Here is a 10,451-nt window from a genome sequence, read left to right as displayed (position 1 = left end):
GGGCCGTCATCGGGCGGCCGCCCGCGGGCCTCGCCGCCGCCTCCGGGCCCCGGGGGCCCTGCTTCCGCCGGGGCCGCCGACGCACTGGGGCTGGGCCTGGGCCTGGGCGCCGTGGGCGGCCCCGGCGTTGGCCGGGGAGGCGGCTGCAGCTCGGGCCCGAGCCACAGCAAGAGGAGGCGGCAGCAGGCGGGCCCCGGCGGCAACTCTGGTGGGCCTCCGGGCGGCGGCGTCGGCGGCGTGGGCCCGGGCGCAGGGGGCAGCCCCGAGCGCGACGAAGGCGGCGCCGGCTACAACAGCGAGGATGAATACGACACGGCGGCGGCCCGAGTGGAGGCCATGGACCCGGCCACCGTGGAGCAGGTAGGGGGGTGGAGGGGGAGGGGGCTGCTCTGGGACGCCCCCCCCCGTTCCCCTCCCCCCTCCCCGGATCCTCCACGGCCACAGGCGGCCTTTCTGTGCTTCCTCCATCGTTGTCCCCCCCTCATTCAGTCCTGAGCTCCCCCTCTTTGTCCCCCTCTTTGATTCCTAGGACTCCCATCTTTGTCCACCCCTTTTGGTCCTCAGTCCCCCATCTTTGTCTCCTCCTTTGACTCCTAGGACCCCTATCTTTGTCCCCTCTTTGATCGCTAGGACCCCTATTTTTGTTCCCCTTTTGGTCCCCAGGCCTCCCCATCCTTGCCCCCGCTTTGGTTCCTAGAGCCCCCATCTTTGTCTGGTGGCCTTAGATCTCCCCCCCCTTTGTTCTCTTCCTCCCCATTCCCCTCTCTCACTCTTTCTCTTACGCCCCCCCACCCCGCCCGCTGGGTCCCTTCCTGCACTCCCTTACCCCCCTTTTCTATACATCCTTGGTTCCCACGACCATTTGCTTCCCCTGCTCTTCTCATCCAATGTTTTTTCCTTGGATCTTGGACCCTAATCCCCCACTCCCTACCCTTGTTTTTTAATTCCTTGATGCACAGCCCCCCCCAACCATCCCCTGCTGCTTTTCTTACTCCTCTTTCCTTTGGTCCCTAGCCTCTTCCCCTGCCTCACTGCTGTTCTTATTTCATTCTTGGCCCCCCCACACACACTTTTCCCACTCCTTGTCAGCCCTCGACCCCCCTGCTTTTCTTATCCTATCCTTGGTCCCCAGGTCACCCCCCCCCACTTTTCTTATCCCATCTTTCATCCTTGTTCCAACATGGGGGGCCCTCTGCTTCTATTTTCTTTTGTAATTTTTCTCAAAGAGCCACTGTCTTTTTTTTTTTCTGTAGGGGTCTTTTTCTTGCCCACCTGCTCTCCCCTGGTTTTTCCTAGTTCCCCTTCTCTTTCATGGCTCTTTAGGCAGAGCAGAGAAAGGGTAGGATGCTGGGATCTGTTTGCTCTGTGGATGGTGACTGGAGGCAGTTGAATCTCTGTAGCCTCAACCTGGTGACTCGCCAGGTCCCTTGTAGCAGTGGATGCTGTCCTGCATCTTGAAGGGATGGGAGATGTTCCACTCTTGCTACTTTTTAATTTTCTCACCTGTTTTCTGGGCTCTCAGAAGCCATCAGTGCCCTACTCGGACCCCTGGTTGACTGGTAGGACTCTTCCCCCATCTCCAGTGCACTTCTTAGGACATCAGAGCAGCTCCTCCCCTGGGTCCTTGTCCAAGACATGAGGCTGAAACAGATCAGTATGGCCTGACTCTGAGGCCTGTTTGTGCCTCTGTGGCCTTGGCCAGCTCCTTTGAAATCTGGAAGTCTCCAGAAAGCTTCCTTAGGTTGGGGGCCACTTTTTTTTTTTTCTCCTGCCAAGAACCCAGGGTTAAGGAAGCCTGAATGGCCAGGCCAGCCCAGGACCAGAGAGGCAGAGATCCAGTCGGGTGAACTCTGGGGGGCTGGGCACCCTACTGGTCATGGTGCGCACCTCCTTCACTGGGCAGCCAGCCAGCTTCAACATCTGAGGGGACAATTGGTGTCTCTCTTTTCTGTTGGGGGCTGAGGGGGGGACGCTTGAGGGGACTCCAGTGGGAGCACCCTGCACCCTAAGGCCCAGGATCCCCACGTGGTGGCTGAACCTCAGGAGGCTTTTCTTCCCTGAGATACTTCCTTCGAGGTGAGAGAAGGGGGAGTAGAGGGTTTTTAGTTCTAGGTGGTCCAGTGCACAGAGAACTGGCCTTGGAGTTGGGAAACTGAATTCCAATCTATTGTCAGCTGATTCAGACAAGACTTCTGTCTTGTGTGCCAGACTTCTGCCTGCCTCAGTTTCCCCCTCTGTAAAATGGAGATCCTAATAGCACCTTCCTCCTGGGGGTGATTCTGAGGACCAGAGATAGTTGTCTGCAGAGTGCTTGGCACGTAGTAGGTGCCCTGTAACTGCTTGCACCTTCCCTTCCCCTTTCCTCCTCTGGGGGCTCTTGTTCCCCCTCTCAGGGCAGGGCATGTGCACTCGGCTCTTGTCCTTGGTCAGGACTTGTCTGAAGTCTGCTGCCTTGCCTTTGGGTGTGAGGTGGCAGAGGGGGGCCAAAGATGGAGGAATAAAGGCAGGAGAGGAAGGGAGCTGCAAGGACTAAGAGGAGGAGCCCTGATCACCTGCTTAGGGGCTCCCAAGAAGAGACTGGACTGAGAAGGGACAGTGACCCTGGGGGTTTCACTGTCACTATCCTGTGGGCAAAGGAAAGAGTAGGACTCTGAACCTGGTTGCATTTGGTGCCCTTTGCCCACTTCCAGGCCTGGCCCACGGCCTAACTAGCTACTTCCTGGGGACCTTAGGTATCAGCAGTGTATGGGCAGTTGGGGGAGGAGGGTGAGACCTGGCACCAGCCAGTGTATGCTCTCCCCCCCACTCTTGGACTGATGTGTCCAGGACCTGCATATGGCAGGGCCAAGACACTTGTCTGTAGTCATACCACACCACATGCACAGATCTGGGAGTGCTGGCCCAGCACCCCCACCCTACTTCTTGATGATCTTGGGCCATGCTGTTGGCTGTGTCAATGGATACCACCTGGAGCTGGAGCTAGAACCCCCTTCTCTCTGCCTGCCTCAGTTTCCACTGTACCAGGATTGGGGAGAGACAGCTGGGAGTGTGAACAAACTGAAGTCTCTTGGCAGCTTTTTCTCAGAGCTGTTGCTCCTCCCCTCTAGGCTCAAGCTGAAGGATTTCTAGTACTTCTATCTCTCCTTCAGCTCCACCAGTGAGGGGCAACTTAAAGCCCTGGCCTTTGGCCCCCTGGGCTTTCCTCTGGGCTGCTTGGGGATGTGCCCCATACCCCAAGGCCTTTCTGGCCTGGCCCCATGTGGGGCCAAGGTGCCTGGGCCAACCCAGCCGGCCAGTGTCTGAACTTTTGCCATCTCCTATGTTCAGCAGGAGCACTGGTTTGAGAAGGCCCTTCGGGACAAGAAAGGGTTCATCATCAAACAGATGAAAGAGGATGGGGCCTGCTTGTTCCGGGCAGTGGGTGAGTTGCTGCTGGTGCTGTTGCCACCACCGCGCTTTGCGTTGGGGAGGCAGGGAGGTGGAGCCTCTCAGGAAAGGCTTCTAGTCCCCCCCCCCCCCCCCCATCCCTTGAGTATCCCTAGGAATCTTGCCCTGTGGCCCTCTTGCCACTGCCAAATGGGGCAGCAGGCCCGGGGACCACCACCTTGAGCTCCATGTGTCTCTGCTGCATGCTGCCTGGCCATTGACGCTGCTTCAAGTTAGTCTGTCCTCTTAGCTACTGGTATAGTGGATAAAGTTCTGGCCTTGGAGTTGGGAAGACCTGAGTTCAAATCCAGCCTCAGACAATTCCTGGGCAAGTCACTTTCACCTGGGTGCCTCGGTTTCCTCTATGGTAACAAAAGGGCTAATAACAGCATCTCCCTCCCAGAGCTGGTGTGAGGATTGAAAGATCAGCATTTGGAAAGCGCTTAGCAGGGCACCAGCCTCTAGAGAAGGGCTCTCAGAACACCACTTCTCTTTCCTGCCAGGTGGATGTGTGTGTGTGGGGGGGGGGGGGGGGCGGTGGCGCTCGGGAGGGGTGATACCCTGAGGTGATGCTAAACAGTGGAGCTTTATTCAATGAGAAGGCATTGTCTGCTGGCCCTGGGCCTGCCTTCCCGGAGGTGGCCCTCTGACAGATGGTGGAGTGGGCCAGGCCAGCAGCCAGCCAGACCTTTCATGTCCCCATCAGGTTTCTTTTAGACTCCCTAACCCTATAAAGCAGCTGCTGGAGCCATGAGGGCACAGCCTGTGGTGGAGGAGGGAGGGCCTTGCTCCAGTACTCCTCTGGCAGGGGGTTTCAGCAGAGACTCCTGATTGGATGAAAATGTGTGGAGGGGAGTTGGGAGGAGCTTGGAGATCCACTTGGTCACTGCTGAAGCTAGAATTTGGAGCTGCCTTAGAGCCTTTGCCTGGGGAGCATTCCCTGGAGGCCACAGGAAGTCATCCACAAAGGACCATTTGGAGCTGTAGGCTTGTGTAGCCAACTCCCCTCCCCCCCATCCTACAGATGATGGAGAACAGGCTTCCAAATCTGACTCCTATTCCCACTGGGGATTGGCCCCATGGGCTGGGTACTGGCAGTATGTCTTACCGTCAGCAGCTCCCTGTCATCCTCCCCACCATGTGGGCTTGGCAGGACCCCAACAGGCTGGCCTCGTGCCCAGCCCTTTTCCCCTACTAGGCCCCAGCTCAACTCTAAATTCAATCCTTGGGGGTGGGGAGGGCCTCATCTTCCTCTGAGGAGCTTGGACTCCATGTGGGCTAAGGGGACTCTATGAGAGGAAATGGGATCCAGAATATTCTGTGGCTCACCTCTGGGGGTGGGGGGCCTATCTGGAAAGGAAGGAACCTTCCTTTAGCTCCTTGGTTGCCATCTGCTGACAGGCATTCATCTATTTAAGGGTAGACTGTGTACAGGGTCAGCTAGGGGGTGCCACAGTACCTGGAGTCAGGAAGACCTGAGTTCAAATCCAGCTTCAGACACTCCTACTTTACTGGCTGTGTGACCCTCTACTAGTCATTTTATCTCTGTTTGCCTCAGTTTCTTCAGTTATAAAATGGGGGTGATAGCCTTTATTTTCCGGGGTTGTGAGGATCAAATGAGGTAATTTTTCTAGATTGCTCTGTAAACCTTAAAGCAGTAGGTAAGTAGGAGCTTATTCCTATGAGATGTTAGACTGACAGGCCCGAGACCTCACAGACCTAAGGGAAAGTGTCCCTTTCCCCAAGGAACTTGGATTTGAATGAGGGCAATGCCATGTACAGCCAAGGGTACACAAGAATAAGCAGAAGGCAGCCTGGGTAGCCAGAAGCACCCATGAGTGAGGGGTGGCAGTGGTCGTGGTGGTGGTGGGAGGGGGCCTACAATGAAGCCAGGGATTGATTCAGAAAGGGAAGGGGCAGAAAGGAGGCCCCTTGGACTGGGAAGGCTTTTGAATGCCAGGAAACTGGCCCTTGGAGAATGGGTGGGAATGGGGGGGCAACCTGCCCCCCAACAGGGCTGGCGCTCTAAGCAGTGAATAGTGAGAGTTTGGGTGGGTGGGGGAAAGCTGAGTTCTGTTTTGGGTGTGGTGGGGGGGATAGCCTCTATGGAACTTCAAGTAGAGGAGAGTCTAGAATCTATTCCACATGGGGATTCATGGGAATTGGCTTGAAGAGATTGTCAATTGGGGGGGGGGGGAGAGGGAGAGGAGAGCCCAGACACACCTGCATGGAATGAGTGTGAGCAGGTCAGGAAACCCTAGAAAAGAGAGACTGGAGAGCAGGGAGTGGGCAGTGGTGTCCAAGGCTTCAGAGGCATCTGGGACAATGCCAAGGGCTTGTGGGATGAGAAGGAAAGGAGGCTGCTAGCACGGAAGTGACGCTCAGGGGAGGCTAGGCTCCTCTTCCCACATTCCATTGGACAGAAGTATCTCCTAGCTTCCTACCCTGGCCTAACCTCTGCCCTAACCCTGTGGGAAAGACAGAAGGAGTGGTGGTCTCTGGCGGGGCCAAGGGTGCCAGATTGGCAAGGGCCCTGGGCTCCTCTTTGTCCCCATTGTATCTCACCCTTCTCCTGAGGATGGAAAGAAACTGGCCATCTTCTATCGTTTCCTACAGAGTCCTGTCAGCATCAGCAGCCCCAGAGAAGGAAGTGTGGGCAGGCAGCCCTGTTTCATAGCTGAAGAAACTGAGACCCAGGGTCTTCTTTCATTCTACTGTGAGGCATATAAGGGTGGGGTTGTTGGGCAGGCCTCCATCAGTCAGCCTCTCAGCCTGCTTTGTCCACCTTGAGGAGATGGGAGGCATAGGCACCAGAAGCCTTTCTGAGTGGTCCAGGCTTGTTTCCATAGAGAGGAAGAATCAGAGCAAGGGCCTGGGCCATTAGGAGAGTCCCAGTCCTGGCCCTGAGCCCAGTTGGGACTGGTTGATCTTCTCTGATTCCCTTTCCTCCTCAGGCCTGAAAGACAAGAAGACAGATTTTAATAGAAGCCTTAAGGTTCAGGGTAGGAGGACCAGCCTCAGCCCTTCTGCTCCCAAGTCCCCTTTGGAAGTGGCCTGGCATAAAGGGGGAGGTGCTGTTTTGGCAGTGTTCTTTGATTTCCTTGGTGGGGGGAGGGAGGAGCAGCCGCATAGCCTCCGAATGACAGGAACAGAGAAAGGGCTTGACCAGGGTGACTAGGGTGGGAGTAGATGGTAGACAAATCCTTCTCCATTTGTACTCTGGGCTGTGTAGGAAAAGGGCCTGTCTTCTCTGCCCCAGACAAGAAGTGGCTCTCTTCCTGCTGCTCCCCCAGTGGGCTGGGTGCCAAGGCTTCTGAGGACTTGCTGAAACATTTCAGCTTCTGGCAGGTTTACATTGTTGAACAGCTCACTCCCTCCCATACAGAACATGAACATAGTGGAGGGTGGGGAGCAGCCATTCTTCCTCCGACCACCATGTCAGGCTGCTTCATATGGGGCCAGACCTCCTCCCTGAGGCTGTGCCAAGATGGTGGGCACAGCCTCAGCCCTTCAAGGCCAGGTCCTTTCTCAGCTATGAATGGACCCAGAAAGAAGGGAGGGCGGTGATGTCTTCCCACAGCACAGCTGGTAACTGAATGGTAAAACCCTGGGGTTGGGTCAGATGGCAAGGACCTGCTCCTATCCTGGTGTGCTGTGAGACCTGGAACCTAGGCCTCTCTTGGGGCCTGTTTCCTTGCTCTGGCTTCACCCTCCTGCAGCTCTGACTTTGTACCACCTTTCTACAGCGGACCAGGTGTATGGTGACCAGGACATGCATGAGGTTGTCCGGAAACATTGCATGGATTATCTGGTGAGACTGGGGCCCGATTGGGCTTGCCGGGGGCCTGTTCCACCCCTCCTCATCCCCTGCTCATTCTGTACTCTGTCCTCCCCCAGATGAAGAATGCTGACTACTTCTCCAATTATGTCACTGAAGACTTCACCACCTACATCAACCGGAAAAGGAAGAATAACTGTCACGGGAACCACATCGAGATGCAGGCCATGGCAGAGATGTACAACCGGCCTGTCGAGGTGTACCAGTACAGCACAGGTAGGGCCAGTGAGGGTCACAGGGGAGGGGGGGGCGGCAGGGGGAGCCGGCCTGGGCCCTGCCCCACCCCGTCCGTCACAGCACAAGTATCCCCGTCCCCCCAGAGCCCATCAACACGTTTCATGGCATTCAGCAGAATGAGGACGAGCCCATCCGGGTCAGCTATCATCGCAACGTCCACTACAACTCAGTGGTGAACCCCAACAAGGCCACCATTGGTGTGGGGCTGGGGCTCCCCTCCTTCAAGCCAGGGGTGAGTGAGCAGCTCGCGAGCTGGACCCGGCTGCTCTTCTGTCTACTGTCTGCCCTCCTCTCCCTTCCTCTTCAGGCCCATTTCTTCACATGGGAGCATGTACACACAGGCACACATACATACGCACATGCCTACGCCTACACATGTCCATGTACATACATACTCATAACTGGAAGGGACACTGAAAGTCGTCTTTTCTCTCTGCAGTAATCTCTGGCCTCTCCCCTGCACCTCCCTCAATTCATTCCATGACGTTCTGTTAGTGTGGGAGTCATTTGGATAGTCTCCTTCCTTTTTGGCCCTGTTGACCTCTGGGAGGAGGTAGATCCCTGGGAGATGAGTTGGGATGGGGAGAGGACCCTCAGAATGTCTTAGTTTCCCAGTCTGGGTCAGTCTTGAGCACTATAAGGGAAGTGGGCAGAGAGCAGGGCCAGTCCCTGGTCCATGTTCAGGGGGCCTGGTTGAGATGCTATTTGGTGCTGCCTGTCTCCCCTCCTGTCTCCCTTGGGAGCCTGGGCCCACCCTAATTAGCAGGCTAATCTGAGGCCCTTAACTGAAAAGGTTGGGGGGAGGTGGCCCTGCTATTGGGGTTGCCCCTCTCTTTGGGTTGGCTTGGCCCTACTTGTTCTTCCCAAGCCCTGCCCCTCCCCCCATGTTGAGAAGCTGAATCTTCTGGCCAGAGGCTCCTCCTTCCTTCCCTCCTTCCCATATGCCCTCCCTCCCTCAGGGCTGGGCAGCCTTATTTCTGCCCTGACCCCTGCCTTTAAATACCCAGTGCCACTTCTCTCTGTCTCCCCCTAGTTTGCTGACCAGTCCCTGATGAAGAATGCCATTAAAACATCAGAGGAGTCCTGGATTGAGCAGCAGATGCTGGAGGATAAGAAGCGAGCCACAGACTGGGAAGCCACCAATGAGGCCATTGAGGAGCAGGTGGCCAGAGAGTCTTACCTGCAGTGGCTTCGGGACCAGGAGAAGCAAGCTCGGCAGGTCAGGGGCCAAGCACAGGTAGGTGCTCTCACCTGCTGGGACCAGGGGAGGGAAGGTGGGGAGGCTTTGGGTCGGTGGGCACTCAGGCCCTAGAAGTGTGTCGGCCTTGGCCTGCTTCTCCAGGTGAGATTTAACCCTGTGGGCATCTACTGCCCTTTCTCCCAGCCCCGGAAAGCCAGCGCCACTTGCAGCTCTGCCACAGCAGCGGCCTCTAGTGGTCTGGAGGAGTGGAGTGGCAGGTCCCCCAGGCAGCGGAGCACCGCCCCCTCCCCTGAGCAGCAGGACCTTCACCCAGAACTGGGCCCCAAGCCACCCTCGCCAGGCCATGCCCTCACTCTCGCCAAACCCCCCTCACCATGTGCACCAGGTCAGTGTTTCCTGGTGACCTGGCAGGGTCCTTGTGCAGGAGGGGAGGGGGATGGCTCTTCATCTTTCTGAGTGGGGCCTCCTGACATGCATTCATTTATCTTAGGTCCAAGCAGCCAGTCGGTGACGGGAGGAGACCGAGCCACCTCCCCCCTTGTATCCCTGTACCCTGCTCTGGAATGCCGGGCCCTGATCCAGCAGATGTCACCTAGCGCCTTTGGTAAGGCCCTTCAGGGCCCAGCATCTCCTCACCCTTCATCAGACTGCCGGCTCCCCTCCTGCCAGACCTCATTTCCACTCTTCTCCCCTTCCCCGCCAGGTCTGAACGACTGGGATGATGATGAAATCCTGGCTTCCGTCCTTGCCGTCTCCCAACAGGAATATTTGGACAGTATGAAGAAAAACACAGTACACAGAGACCCCCCACCAGACAAGAGTTGATAACCAGGGACTGGAGCCCCCTGCCCACCCCCTCCCCCTCCTTCTGCTCTTCCCTCCCCTGGCCTGGCCAGGCCTTGGGGGATTCTCGCACTCTGGTCCAGCCTTGGCCTCCCCTTGGATTACATGCCTCCCTCTACCCTACCCCCACCCCACTCCCCACTCCCAGCTTCCTCAAATCATGCCCACCTTATTCCTTGATCTCTGCACCTAAACTCCAACATGGATTCAGTGGCGGAATGAATGTGGGCAGGCCCTGAGAAACACCGAGAACCACAGTGGCCCCTTAGACCACCATTGTCCCCACAGCCTTTCGGATATGCTTGTCAAAGGAGGGAAATTGTGTCCCCCATCTCTGTTGCCCCCTCTTCAGGGGGTGAGTGGTGGGGTGGGGGAATCCATAGACCCCCCCACCCCCCCCCCCCAGCCTGGAGGACGTCTGAGTCATCAGTGTTTGGGTGTCTTACCCCTTCTCCCTTTATTAAAATGTAATTTTATCTTCTAAAAAAATTCCGATCCTGGATCCTGGCCCAGCTGCGTCCTGGGGGCTGAGGCCTGGGGCCCTGGGCTGGACTGGGACCAGCAGCTCCCCTCTGCTTTTCTCTCTTAAGGGGTGGGAGGAAGGAGGGTTAGGGCAGGAAGCAGGTGACTTGAGGCTGGGCACCCCCTCCCCTCCAAACCACAGATTTTGGACAGTTAAATTGTACAAAGTCACTGCCCTGGGTACCCCCATTTCCCTCACTGTCCAAGAGCCTGGGGATGGAGTTGTCCAGCTGCTTCCTTGGACTTGAGAGAGCAGAGAAGGACATGCATCTCCCCAGAAGAGGACTCAGCAGCCCTCCCCCAACCTTGGCAGAGTAACCTCACTGGCTCACAGTGCCAGGCTAAACCCTCCCCTCTGGGGCCCCACCCTCTGCCTTTGGCCCG

The 10,451-nt window shown here is 56.9% G+C and overlaps 1 protein-coding gene across 1 annotated transcript; it reads left to right on the top strand.

Annotated features, from left to right (window-relative positions):
- Nucleotides 1-237: 237 nt before the first annotated feature.
- OTUD5 (OTU deubiquitinase 5) lies at nucleotides 238-10,034 on the top strand. The gene is made up of 9 exons (XM_069108202.1): nucleotides 238-360; nucleotides 3,328-3,421; nucleotides 7,173-7,237; nucleotides 7,324-7,480; nucleotides 7,585-7,733; nucleotides 8,535-8,738; nucleotides 8,886-9,087; nucleotides 9,193-9,306; nucleotides 9,406-10,034. Exons 1-9 carry the CDS (start codon nucleotides 337-339, stop codon nucleotides 9,525-9,527), a joined length of 1,131 nt encoding a protein of 376 aa, XP_068964303.1. The 5' UTR covers nucleotides 238-336; the 3' UTR covers nucleotides 9,528-10,034.
- Nucleotides 10,035-10,451: the final 417 nt, after the last annotated feature.

Source organism: Petaurus breviceps, unplaced genomic scaffold (assembly GCF_028583685.1).
Source record: "Petaurus breviceps papuanus isolate PSGF00001 unplaced genomic scaffold, PetGlider_PUasm1.0 90333, whole genome shotgun sequence".
Classification (NCBI taxonomy): domain Eukaryota; kingdom Metazoa; phylum Chordata; class Mammalia; order Diprotodontia; family Petauridae; genus Petaurus; species Petaurus breviceps.
Note: the sequence above shows the minus strand (reverse complement) of the source record. Positions and strands in the feature narration are given on the sequence as shown.